This window comes from Bacillus rossius, chromosome 2, assembly GCF_032445375.1.
Source record: "Bacillus rossius redtenbacheri isolate Brsri chromosome 2, Brsri_v3, whole genome shotgun sequence".
Classification (NCBI taxonomy): Eukaryota; Metazoa; Arthropoda; class Insecta; order Phasmatodea; family Bacillidae; genus Bacillus; species Bacillus rossius.
In genome coordinates, this window is record NC_086331.1 from 89903153 (window position 1) to 89918113 (window position 14961).

Below are 14961 nucleotides of genomic sequence, written 5' to 3' on the forward strand. Positions count from 1 at the left end.
TACTGAAGGAAAATACTGGCTGCTCTCTGCATAGCATGTCTACTACTGGCTGGTCTGCAAAAGTTGAATGTGTTAAGCCTTTTGCATCACACTTACCAGGAATCAAGAAGGCAATTGATCAAGCTCTTGACTTGAACCTTACTTTGGAAGTTCGAGCTGATTTAAATGGTATCCAGAGCTACCTGGAAAATTTTGAGTGCATTTTAATGGGTTCAATTTGGTTTAAAGTCCTGACTTCTATAAATTACACCAGTTTGGTTTTGCAAGCAAGAAATGTTACACTGGATGTAGAAGTAGAAAATATACAGCATTTGATTGAAAACATTACGGCCATAAGAAATAGCTGGGATTCGATTTGGGCTGAATGTAAATGTGGTGCAGGATGTCTAAATATATTACCAGAGTTATCAAAGGAGCAATCAAAAAGAAAACGGCGCAGGAAATAGTTTGCAGATGAGAGTCTTTCTGCAGATGCTTTCGAACAAGCAAACCCAGAAGAACATTTTCACAGGCAAGTATTTAATGTACTGTTGGATGATGTTATTGGAAATTTGACAAAGCGTTTTGAAGCAGCTAAAGACTTGTGTAACATTTTCAGCATTTTGTGTAAATATCCTGAGATAGAACAGGATCAAGTTCGTGAATGTGGAAGGCAAATTTATGAGAAATTTAATGTGGACATAAGTGAGGAAATAGGTGAGTAACTGTTACATCTCAAAGCAATTCATCTTACCAATCTAGGACAAAAATTATTCCACCTATTGATTTGCTCAATGAAATGCATGAAATGAAACTGGACAGTTTATTTCCTAACATTATTGTTGCTCTGCGATTATTTTGCACATTTCCAGTGAATGTAGCACAAGGTGAATGATCTTTCAGTACTCTGTCTAGGATCAAGAATGTACTGCGATCTACAAAGTGCCAGGACCATCTGACCAACCTAGGAACATTAGCAGTGGAAGGCAGACTTGCGAAAAAATTTGACTTTAATCAGGTCATTGAGATATTTGCTAATAGCAAAGCTCGCAAAGCCCCATTAAAATAATTTTGAATTTGTAACTCTGTGTTCAGGCTGTGATAAGAGTGCTGTTACTTGTAGATACTGTGTACTTTAATGTAGGTCCTATGTAAATTTTTAATGTTAAATTTTCAACATCTGTTATCTGTATCCCAGTATAATTTTTACCTCATATTTTTTAAGTAATATAATTACAGTAAGTGGAATTTGCAATACATGTGATCAGACAGTGGCAGACTACAGGCTTTCATTTAAATTATTGTTAAATTTGTAACATCTGTGGCCTAGTTTTCGAGTATAATTTACTGTACTCCAAGTTTTATGTAATTTAATTATGTGGAATTCGTGGTGTTTCTGATGCTTAACTCATTGTGTTCGACTTTAATTTGTATGTCATTTTTCATGTAAATTATTTATGTAGAATTAGTGACTTCCTTGATCAGACTTTGACAGAGTTTATTGTGTACCCCATATTTTTATTAAAATTATTAATGTAAGTGTAAAAAAATTTTCTGACTATTAATAACATAAGTGCATGCCATTTCTTATTTTAAATGTTGTATTTTAATAGGAGAATAAAAATTTTCCTTTCACTGTAGATAACATTAGGTATTTTTAACAGTTATGGGAGCTGGGCCATGCTTGATGTAGTCCACTAAGTACGGGACGGGAGTGAGTCATTTCTCCTCCGCTATTGGCATCAGGATGCAGCCTACTAATTAAGGAATGTTATTTTTTTTATCTTTCGGCTTCCAGCATGTTTCGGCATCATCGGCTCTATCGTCGCGTTGAAAAATTATAAAATAATCAAGTAAGGTCCTGGAGCTTCCCTGTTTCCCCTCCCCCCTCCCCCAAGAGGTTAACCTAACCAACTGAGGTGGATATGGCAGAATCTATCTAAATCGATCATTTTGCGATACAAGACGCGGTAAACATCGAAGGTCGTGGAGATTCCCGCAGGAAAAACTGCGTGATTACAAACACAACATTTTTAATAAAACTCTACCATTTATGACGTTCTGACAATATATACCATAACCTTTGAGTATGAACACACATTTCAAATGGTATTTATTGTACCGGTGCTTCGTTATATGCCACGTGTGTATCTATCAGTTGGTGGTGTGAAACGAATAAGAGGTGAGCGATGTGATTTAACTATATTAAGTATTAAATAATTTGTCATTTTAGTGTAATTTTTTTATTACAGCTGGGACTGTTAAGGAGCCAAACCTATTTACGATTAAGTTAACGTAAACAATATTTAAGGTTTTGAAATGTTACTGCAGTATTTTTATCATGGTTTTATATTTAGTATGGCAATACACATGTATTGCAATATTGACTATACAAATTTCTTTTACTCCTTTTTTAAATGAAATAATAATCAAATAAATCACCGATAGTTAAAATGCCCGAAATATGAATAAAAATAACAAGTATACAGAGTGTATCAAAATTCATGTTACAAAGCTTGAGGGTAGAAAGCTCTTATTATTTTGAACCATTTTTGCCACTAAACATGTTGCCGGAAACGCGTAGTTAAGCCCCTGTAGCTCCAGAAAGAGTCAGCGTAGGCAACCCGTTGGGCTTTGTGTGAGACAGACGATGCTGTGGTGAATTACGTGTTTACGACGCCGGGCAGCACTCGAGAGGACTGTACGATGTCGAATGCTGACCCCCGCCCCTTTTTACTTCCATTGGTGGCGCCCTCACCACTTTACTTCCGTTCGTGCCGTGCCATAGCACTGCGCAGCGTGACATCGCAGTGTCGCAGTGTGTTTTGATATCACTGGTGGTCTGTCGTTGACTGTTCTGTCGTACAAGCAAACTCGTGGTGTCATTTCTTTCGCTGTGGTTCTGAAAAGGGCGACGTTTTAGTGGAGCTCAATGAAGTACACGTTTAGTGAGTACACGGACATGCTGCTTGTTTACGGGGAAGCTAGACAAAGTGGACGAGCCACCCGTCGTCTGTACGACGAACGATATCCGGATCGTAGGATCCCAGCTCACACCATGTTTGCAAGACTTACTCAGCGAATGCGTGATACTGGTACATGTGCCGTCACAAGACCAAATGCTGGTGCTCCACTCAGGGTTCGTACTACCAGTTTTGAAGAAGATGTACTTCAGAGATTTGAGGAGAGTCCGGATACAAGCTCAAGGGCAGAAGGTTCCGATATGGACGCTGACAAAATGGCTGTTTGGCGAGTTCTTCATGAGCAACTCTTGTACCCGTACCACCTTCAAAAAGTGCAACACATGGGTCCGGCGGACTATCCTCTTCGCATGACCTTTTCTCGTTGGTACATTCGAAGAGTATTGAGGAACCCGGAGTTAGAGGTTTTATTCAGCGATGAAGCCAAGTTCACTCAAGACGCTATTCTCAATTCGCACAACAGTCATGTTTGGAATGATGTCAATCCGCATGCAATATGTGTTACAGCTCGCCAGGAACGTTTTTCAGTTAATGCGTGGGCCGGTATTGTTGACGGCGTACTCATCGGGCCTCTTTTTCTTCCGCCACGACTTACCGGCGCCGGATACCTCCACTTCCTTCAGAACGAACTACCAGGTCTTCTTGAAGAGGTTCCATTGCATGTCCGACGTGTGATGTGGTAACAACATGACGGGGCACCACCTCATTTTTCCCTGCAAGTGCGAGAGTATTTAAACCAAACATTTCCAAACCGATGGATTGGACGAGCGGGCCCTGTCGCATGGCCGCCAAGGTCACTGGACCTAACCCCGTTAGATTTCTTTCTATGGGGTTACGTAAAAGGGATTATCTACGCTACGCCAGTAGAAACGGTAGAAGAGCTTACACAGCGAATCATTGAAGCGTTCGAAATCATAAGGTCGACTCCACACATGCTCCAGCGTATCCGTGAAAACATGATTCGCCGTTGCCACCTCTGTGTCGCTCAAGGTGGGCGTGTTTTTGAGCCGTTGCTTTAAGCTGTCACGTTGTTAAAACGTATGAAACAATTTCAATGTTGTGAAACAAAGCCGAAGCTGTGATTGATTTCAGAGTGAAATTAAAATCTGTGCCACGATTAAAAAGGTTATTTCTCTACTCGAACGCCCGCACATCCACAACATAACACTTTACAACGGGTTGCCTACGCTGACTCTTTCTGGGGCTACAGGGGCTTAACTACGCGTTTACGGCAACATGTTTATCGGCAAAAATGGTTGCAAATAATAATAGCTTTCTACCCTCAAGCGTTGTAACATGAATTTTGATACACCCTGTATTTAATTTATCTGTGAAACAAAGGTTTCATATTTTACTGAAACAACAGTTTATTTAATGCATACGTTAACAATATATTTGATGTCCCTGATTAATTCCGTGGCTCACACGTCTCGCGGATCATAGCGAAACACACATCGCATGTTGGCTCGTATCACCAAGTGTGGTACGTGTTTTGGTAGAGCGTGGAGAATACCGCGTACTGTAACCAGCCCGCAGGCAAATGCTTGGATGGTCCTTTTCTCTAAGCCATGGCTAGAGACCCGGATATTTTTCGAATTCGTTTTGGGTCAGGTAAAATTCAAATCCCTAAGATTTTTATTCTAGCTTGCGACCAAGTGCATCCGTGAAATTTCCGTATCCTGTAGCCGTGACCGATTCCACCCACAACATTACTGGTGTGTGACCGTCTCAAATGAATCAACGAAATGTTATTCGCTGAAAGTTCTGCCAGCGGGTGGTTACTAGCTGGTAAATCAATAAATCTCACCGTGGACCTTAGATTAAAGAAAGGAATTCACTGGAAAATTAAAGGGAAACCAATGATAGAACAGTGGTATTCCGCCGCAGAAACAAACGGTAGGAATTCACGAAATAAATTGGAACAATTTCAACGAATTCTCTGAAAATTTGTAATGATTTGGAGCATTTTCATCTGATTATACAGTAATGTAAAGTATTCGTAAATACATAATAGAAGCTTAAAAACTTTACATTTTTGTTTGTGAATTTAAAAAACTTTTATAGCTTGTGTAATTTGACAAAATTATGTCTAGAAATACAAATTGTGCTACAGGTTTTGGTAAAAATATGCGAATACACTTCTTTTATTTTTTGAATTAAACGATTGGATGTAGGTTTATGTGAAATTACATATACAACACGCGTCAAATAAATCAAATTCATTTTTTCATCTATAAACTCTATCATCAAAAGTTTTGTAAATATTTGTCAGAGAAAATTTACAACCATTAATAAAATGCAAAAAAAAAAAAGTATTTTACAATTCATGCTGACAAAATACCTTATTATTATACGATCAAATACAAAAGTGGTATTTTTATTACTTCACGATTTATTAGTGTGCAAGAAGTTCAAGAGGTTAAGACGCTAGACTGTTTACCATTAGGTCAAGTGTTTAGCACTCCACCACTTCACTCAGATTATAATATGTGTTTAATTGATGAATATAGGGTGATAAAAATAAATATTGCTCCATAATATTCTTCGATGGTCAAAAGCAAAAAGCTACAAACATAAAAATATTTATGGAAGAAGTACAAAAATACATGTTCAATGTATTTGTGCATTTACCCAATCATACCGTAATATTAACTAACTTTTGTGATAAATTTACACATGCACCAACAGTGAATAAATATTTACCAGTTTAAATTTTACACTATTGATTGCGTTCATACTTGAGCACAAGAGTAAAAATACATCTACATCTGTGGAGATATAGCTGCCACTTAATCGATGTAAGAACACAGGAAAAAATATTCTGTACATTTACAAAAAAAATCCTTTGGAAAAAATGTTGCCAAGAAATAGTTTGTAATACCACAAGAAAGATATTTTAATTTTGTACAACACATGGCTATGTTTATTTTTTCATGCGTAAAATACGTTTTCCTGATAATACTGAGTATTTCTTACAAAAATTGGCACATAATTTTAAATTTAAATGATGTTTGTATTGAAGTGTACTTTTTTTAAACCATTAAAAATATAATAGAATATTAAATAATTGGAATTTATTTTGTTTTAATGATGCAAATTAATGGGCGCAGTTAATACTGGAAAGCTATTTAGGGAAGGGTTTGCAAATAAATTTAACAATTAGAGATACTGGATCAACACAAAGCATAAATTCCCTGATAAGAATCCGAACCCAGTATAACCTGATAAGAATACTGACCCAGTATAAATGCGAATACATTTTTGTAGTGGCACAGTTGTTTTCGTGTAAATGTACAAGCTTGCAAATATCTATCTGTAGTTGTACCGTTTGCAGAGAGAATGTGCGGCGCAGAGTCGAGTGCCCACCTTGACGTAGGTCCTCTCCGTGTCGACCAGCTCGAGGATGACCTTCTGCAGCTTCTCGCCGTCGGTGAGCTGGCGGCTGGGGGTCAGCAGCGCCTGCGAATGGCTGCTGGTCACGCTGCCCGTGGGGCTGGACTTGCGGGTCTCGACGGGCGAGCGGCAGAAGCCGGTCACCTGCTCGGCGGTCTGCGAACACGGCCCATGCACACCCGTGTCCACGACTCCACGACTGCCACCGGCTCCCATGCGACTACTGTCCACTTTCCAAAATACTGCGTTTTTTTTTGTAGCCAAGGCGAAGCGAACGCGCTCCGTTCAAAACATATTTTCTTTAGGAGATTTCGGGCATTCAATAAATTTGGCAACCAAAATGTTGTGTCATTGTTGAAATTAAAATACTTGTGCCGGTGTCTTTTGGTCAAAAATTTTTGTAACATTTACCCAACGATATTTTGTCGTGGCAGGATAATTCTAAGTTGGTCTATCGTTTCCTGCCATTCAATCGACTTTCAATTCCTTCTTTGACGCACTTGTGTCTTCACTCGTCACCGATGCTGAAGAAACGCATCACGTTCTTTCTTTAACTATTTCCCTTTTTACTACCTTCATTTCAACAATATTAATCCTCTCCCTCTATCAATTGCAAACCTTCTAGTCTATTTCCCGAATATGTTATCCCCTACTTACCAAACTACTTTCATATTTCATTTGAGTCTGAATTCGACCAACAAACTCCGGCTTCAGGTTCTTCATTACCACATCAGACTTGCGGTCTAAAGTGCTTCCAAAGGATAGTGTACATCTTAGAACTTCGAGCAGAACAATAACTATATTGTAAATAATAGATAAAGTAGTCAAGATTGAACACGGAATGTCTGGATTATGTTTAATTGAATCAAGTTCTATAACCACCGGCAATAATGTCACTGTCGCAAAATTATTTCAACGAAATTTCAGCGAAAAATTTTTGTTGTGATAAACCTGCAGCCGAAGTTTTTCGGTCGAATTCAGGGTCATTCTGTACATATTTCTGTAGTTAGGAGGAGAAATGGGAATTAAAAAATGCATTTTTTAAAGTTGTCATTATAATAATTAATGTTTGGACAATATGATGATACGACTTTCTGAACGATATTTGGCATTGGTTTTGTGGAAGTTTCATTTGAACACCAAAGCACCCAAGAAAACAAGTTGGCGAAGTGAGGAGCTGGTAGTGGGAGCTCGGTCGAATATGGATTTTGTGCTCTCATCCAGCTTTAAGACTTATATTCACCGTCTCCCCAGCGTCGGGTTGGTCTATCCCGGTTGTAACATGACGGGGGCATAGAGTTCTATATTCTTTAACTTGCCTTCAGTTAGAGTTTGTGTTTCACAGTGTTAAAGGTCAGTTAGTGTCTACTGTGACTATGAATAGTCTTTCGATTGTGTTGAGGGATAACTAATAGACAATGGAAGGTTGAAATACACCAAGAAAAAGGCAAAAACTTACAGAAAAGTGGATCGTTAACAAAAGTAATAAAATAAGAAATTCTGATAAGTGCTACTACGTTTTAAGAAAAACAAAACGTGTCGAACCTGCTCAAAAATGTGATAACCTGTAGAATTAACAAATATTGCCTAAAAATAGTAAGGCTGTATAAATTTGGAATAATATTTTGTTTGCAATTATTAGAATATTTGAGACTATAATTTACAGAACTTGTATTCATCAAAGCTTTTTTAGGATGACTGCACAGGTACAACGGTGGCAAATAGGCCAAGTAGGAAACTTCAAACAATTAAATATTATGTCATTGTCAACTGAACAAAGCGACTGTGTTTCGTCGTGGATTTTATAGCAAAATCACGTTATCACAGAAAAGAGAGTATAGAATGTTTTAGAGCGACAGAGTGAAACGACAATTATTGTGATTGACGGTAGGGGAAATACATTTCCGGGAAACAAGGTTGCTGCAGAGAGGAAACTGTTAGTTAATTAGCACATCATCTCTTGCGACAGTTTCCAGCAATCATAGCAGGACAAAAGCTCCTTCTGAAAGTATTTACCACCAGTTTCATCGATCAGAGGTGCCTGTCATGCATATAAATAATGGCTGTCTGTAAAGTATCTGGATGATGTTCAAGTTACAATGGACTACTACTATAGGGGAAAGTTGCCAAAATTGGACCGTTGCCTAAATTTGACCACCCTTGTTTCTCACCACGTAGGAACATTTGAAACTATCGAGTTGGCTCTAATGATAGTCTATAGCGTCCAGGTCACGCCACACAACGAGCAGTGAGGTTCAGCCATTGGGAGCAGTAGGATCGTCGCATTAGTGTTTCCATAGTTCGCGTTGTTATTATTGCACTATGGAACATAAGCTACAATAGTGAATAAGAGAACGTAGGAAAGTTGCGGTAATATATTTTGAAAGCGTATTTCATTAGCTAAAATAGCATAGTGTATAATTATTCATGAAATTCCTTTATTCGTTTAACGCCATTTCTTCACTTAACTGCGACCAATTGTTAAAGTTGGACCGATCAGTGAATCCTAAATTGGACTGGTCCAATTTTGGCAACATGAATGGTAACATTTAAGATAAGCTAATATTTTCAGCCAATATAATTCGGCTGTAATATTTTTTTTTCGTTTTGTACAGGTTTATGTTTCACAGTGGGTCCGTTTTAGGCAAGTCTGACTAAATTCGTGTATGTGTTGAAACGTTTATTGTTAGGGTTGTGTCTGTTTAGGTTCCCAAGATGGCGAAAAAGGGCTCTTACGGTCAATGGAGTGAGGACAATTTGCAGATAGCCGTTGCAGCATACAAGAACGGTGATTATGGACTCAACGAGTGTATATAATGTCCCAAAGGCAACAAAAAAGAGACATACTGATAATAAAAACACGTTCTCAAATACAGTGAAATCCTTCGGTAGGCAGGCAAACTTTTCTGCAGAGATGGAAAATGTTATCGCGGAACACATTCTTCTTTTCGAGGAGAGGTTTTTCGGGTTCACGATCAAGGATGTTCGAAAGCTACCTATGATGTCACAGAGAAATACAAAGTTCCCCACAACTTTAACCAAGATAAATAAAACGGCCGAAAAAAGTGGTTTTATTCATTTATGAAAATAACTCACAATCTTTACCTCCGTCAATGGCCCGACCTAAGGGCCTCAATAGGGACAATGTTAAAAAACCGTTTGTCCTGTTTTAAAGAAACTGTTGACAAGTACACAATTACAGCAAATCATGTAATTATTACAGTGTGATAGAAGTGCCAATTTTGGTTCCACGAATTTCTTAAATCATGAAATTTAGACAAGCGAGGCGAGACCATTAAGGAATAATTCTCATAGAGTTCCCCATAATTTAAAGTCAGTTATTTAAGAACACGTACAAGATATGTTAGAAAAAGGCATAATTTCACATAGTAAATCACTTCGGCAGTTTCTAATAGTGGTAGTTAAGCAAAGTAAAAAAGACGACACCTTCAATGTGTTTTTGTATCAATTACGGCGATGATTGCCGATTTCAAATGTACAGGAAATTCATTGCATGATTCAAAATATTTTACCATGCTGGACTTGGCAAGTGGCTATTTCCAGATAGAACTAGATGAGAAAGATAGACAAAACAAATTTTGCTACATGTTGTATAAAAGTAGGTATTTGTCCGAGTGCAGGATTCTGGGTGAGGAATGAGGATGGGGTCAATGACCGACTGCGCTGATTTCATAGTGGCAAACATGGATGACCTTGACCTTTGACCTTTACCCCAGTGGCCATCTTGTATCCGCCATCTTGGATTCCATCATTTTGAATTTCACACCCGCCATTTGGTTTTCCACCAATTTATTTTCTAGAACTTTCCACCATTTTGAATTATGACATCGTTGTTGCAATTTTCTTTATGTCTGCCATCTTGAAAATCCGCAATTATTATCGAGAAAAATTGGCACATTTTTTTTTAATTGAATATTTTTAAATCAAATTTCAATAAAATTTTTATTAAAAATGCACTTACATCATGCAGCTCGGAGTCCTATGTTCGAACCCAGTGAAGACAAAAATAAAAATTATGACCGATCCTTCCCCCATGGTGGCTGCTGGCAGAATGGCCCCCACCATTAATACCAATGTATATATGAACTAAAGTTCCCCTCCTCTTTCCAGCCTCCCCATTCCTACCTACCAAACCCTTTCTTAAAAAACTATTTTTTTTCTTGGAATTTACCCCTGCACCTCCTACCCCATCCACCCCTTACCCACAATTTTTTTCTCGGAATCCCCCTTCCCTAAACACCCACCCCTCTACCACCACCCATTTTTTCCCCAAGAAATTGTCTCCCACCCCTTCACAACCGCCTTTCTAGTTTTCCCATCTAATTTTATGACCCTCCTATCCCCTCGTCCACCCAAGACCCAGGAGCCTTCAGTTACCTGCGTTTACCGCACCGAGCGATATCCTTGCCTATACCTGCATCAGCTCAGTAGGTGCATATAGTCGGACATTGAATTTGTGCGTACAGCCAGACTTTGTTCGATTCCCACAACCAACAACCGGACTGTTTTTGATTCGCACAGCCAGCAATCGGAATTAGTTCGATTCTCAAAAAAGCATCCCATACAGCACACAATGTTTCAGTAACATGTCTGTGATATTGCAGTAACATTACTATGTTTCGAATAGATTACATTTCATCTGTCATGTTTCTGGAATATTTCATTAACATTTCATTGGACACATAGTACTCATGTCTATAAATGAAGTTTCAGATACATTTCAGCAAGATTCATTTGGCAATATTACATTGTGGTTGATTCTGAAATGTATCTGAGACATTATATTGAAACTTCCCATCATGCTTCTTGGCACTGAAGTTTAGAAATCTTTGTCTTTGTGTATTATTTCTTGTTTTGGCGCAGTATTTTGGTACTTGGATTTTTATATGTGGTGAATAAATTGTAAGTTTTAACATTATTTATTTCATGTTAGTTTATTTTTTTTTTATTTTTACTTTCGCACTTAAGCAAGTACCGGTATAGAAACATTCTTTTATGCGTCTTCGAAATGTGTAAAGCTGTAGGTTAAGGAATGTCTTTTTTTGTCGGTATGCTTAACATTCCCGTGCCATATTTATATGTGCGCTGTTTTCAGTCTGATTTTTTAATTTATGTGATGCATTAACAGGATATTCGCGATTTAATAAAATTGCGAAAGCATCTAACAAGTTTTCTACTTACTGTAGCTATATATGGTCGTTGACTGTAGAACACGAATGCTAATGTATGGGTTATTTATTATCTTAAGTTAAAAATCACACAAATATAGGCTTATAGGTTCCTAAATATTTTGGTTTTAATAGCATTTGATTAAACCAATTTATTTTATTCAGTTATCACCTTCGGGCTTTTATAATATACTTAAGTAAATATTTTTCATAACCTATAATATGTAGTTAAGGGTAATTAATGTTTATTTACTGTGCACAACACATAAATTAATTATGTTGTGTTTATTTTAATATAAATATTGAAGTGTTTAATTTGAAATAATTTACAATTCTACTGGTTAAGTAATTATTTTTATTATGTTATGTTCTGCACTCTGTAGTACTTATATCGTATGTTGTAGGCCTACGTATTACTATTAATGGAAATTTAATAAAGCCTGCTATTATATCTGGCTTGTCATAAATGTAATTTATTGTAAGTGATTGCACTAGGCCTACACATATAATTAGACAGCGGTTTCATTAATTGCCATTTCGCTTAACAAAGTTATTTCTGCAATCTGGCCTTCATTTTATTGGTGGGCTGGAATTGCAGCGCAAAATAATTGAAATAAATTTTGTCCTTTACCGCAGAGAAGGTACAAGTCTTCGAGTTGTGTTGTACTAAGCATAAGCATCATTGGTTTTTCTATTTAAATTAGTTTTTCTTATGCTAAATTATGGTAGTAACCAAGTATGTTTGATTTGGAGAGTTTGACAAAACCTAATTCCATCCATTATATGACAATAAAGGAAACACATTAAATGATGATTTATTAGATTACATGTGTATAGTTATGTAGTGGTAGCAATTTAAATAATGAAAATAAACATTAAATGTGCACTACAAAGGATAATATTGAGAATCTGCTCAAAAAATTACTAGAAATTTTAGAGTATTATTGCACAAAAACATGGGCTGAATTGTAATGATGTAACATCACAGGCACTGTTCACACAGACACTTATTAGGAAATCATAAGGATTTAAATTTAAGTTTTCTTTTAAAACTTTGCTTAAAATGTGTTATTATACAATGTCATGGGCCTCTTTGCATTAACCAGACACCATTAAATTGATTATTAGGAATGTAAATAGCATGTTAAGAAATTCCCAGTGAAGAAGCATTCCTGCTTAATAAGTTTGAAAAAAAAAATGCATAGGTTGCAATACCAATTGTCCATTTTAAGATGCTTTCAGTTTTGAAATTTATCATTGGCATCAGAAACTTTTTTTTTCTGTTTGCATGGTAATTTAAAAATAAATAATGTAACAACTTAGTGTCTACATGTTTAAAAATCTCACATACATGTCATAATTGACCTGAAACAAGTTAAAAATAATTGTTTTTTTCTTCTTCTTTTTTTTCAGCAAAAATCTCCAAAAACATCTGCATAGAGAGTCAGTTAAAAGTTTCATGTATTGTATATATTATTTATATATATATATATAGTTTTTTTTATTAAAGTCTACTTCTCAGACTACGTTGTTATTTGTTATTGAAAATACCCCTTTGCATCTTTGCCTCTATTGTTAAGTATTCAAATGGAAAGAACCTGGTTTGACCTGGTGTGGCTTTCTGATTATGGTTATACATTGTTCTTAACTTACTTCAGGTGCATTCTTGGCTGGTTTCATAACATAGATCATAGAAGTTACAATCCAAAAGTGCTCATTTATGATACTCAAAAACAAACTTGAAGTGGCCATAACACATTGGGTTGTGAAAATTATATTTTAAAATGCTCAGTAATCATGTCTCCTATGCAAGTGGGGTTTGGTTGTTATGGATTAAGTAAATATTAGCATACTTTCTGTGCTGAGCATTAGGAGATCACATCCAGATAGCTTGGGGAGCCTCAATTTAATTTATTCATTACAAGATGACATTGTCATTGTATTTAATAATGGATCCTTTGTGCATTAGCTTGTCCCTTTTTCCCCATGTACTGATGTAGATGCATGCCTACCTGCCACTATATCACATTCAAATTCCCCATTAAAATAAAATGCAATGGACTGGAACCATGGACACCAATGCTGGGCTACCTATTACATTCATGTAAGTTTCATTAACTTTGCAAGCATACTGAAGACTTATTAAAATTTTACTTTTATAACCATAATTTGTTTTTAGAATAATAAAATAGTTTGTAAAATTAATGTTAGGCAAGTCTGGTACGCTGACCTGGGAAAACATCTGATGTCTTTATTAATTAAATTATTTCTTTAACTTGGTTCATATATATATATATATATATATATATATATATATATAAATTATAAATTAAGCTCAGTAGGGTGTAGAATATGGTTTCATTAATTTACCTGAATTGTTGGATTTTGTCGGCAGGCCTTTTTAATCTTACATTAGAAATTATAAGTAAATTTTTAATTATTGTACAAGCCAAATTATTAAGTAATATAATCAATTATCATTACATTAAAAACGACAAAAATTTACATTCTATGCCCTACCAGAGCACATCTTTAAAATAATTTCAAACAAAATTATATTACAATATCTATTTTTTTATATAATCAAAAAATGACACATTACTATGGACAAGCAAAACTTGACGAAAACAAGAAGATACGAACAAGATCATATCAATCCACCGATTAACACTTTCTAAGGGTGTGGTCAAGGGGCATTATGCAAAAAGTGATCAAGAGGAAGTGTACGAGGGAATGCTGTGATGAATTGGAACACAGTCACTGCACTTCACTTCAACTAGCTGACCAATGCAGCTGTAACATTATGGTATCTGTTAAAGTGCAATACTCTTTTAAATTATAAATATACCCTCAGTCATCCTAATTTACAGAGGTATTTTGGGTCACATGATACTTTTTATATGTATTTCAGAACATTTATGGAAATATTTCGGTTAAATGTTTCAGAAATATTGATGGGACATTAGTGGAAACATTTCAGAAACATTACCATTTGATGTTGCAGGGAGGTTTCATTGAAACATTTCAGAAACATTACCATTTGATGTTGCAGGGAGGTTTCATTGAAATATTTCACAGGGCGGACATTTAGACGTTTCTGAAATATATCCGAGATGTTTCAGGTAGGTTGCGAAATGTTTCAAACATGTTACAATGTTTCAAAAGTTATATTTCTGAAACATATCTGTAACATTTTGTGCTGTATGGGATAAGTTTGACTTACTCCATTCGAGTGGACTTGTTTGATTCTCACGTATCATCCGGTCAAGATACCGACGAAGCAGGGGCGCAACAACTAAATTTCCAAAGGGGGGGGGGATATATACCTTTTTATAAAGAATCATCGATCCACCCTATTGAAGCGGGGGTTGGGGGGTCATCCCCCGGGAAAATTTAATTTCAAGGTGGAAAATGGTGCT

The 14961-nt window shown here is 36.4% G+C and overlaps 1 protein-coding gene across 1 annotated transcript in view; it reads right to left on the reverse strand.

Annotated features, from left to right (window-relative positions):
- LOC134529449 (protein still life, isoforms C/SIF type 2) overlaps positions 1–14961 on the reverse strand; it is a 496520-nt gene that overhangs the window by 112980 nt on the left and 368579 nt on the right. The window contains exon 11 of the mRNA XM_063363556.1: positions 6327–6509. Coding sequence (XP_063219626.1) covers positions 6327–6509 — 183 coding nt within the window. The remainder of the gene's footprint in view (positions 1–6326; positions 6510–14961) is intronic.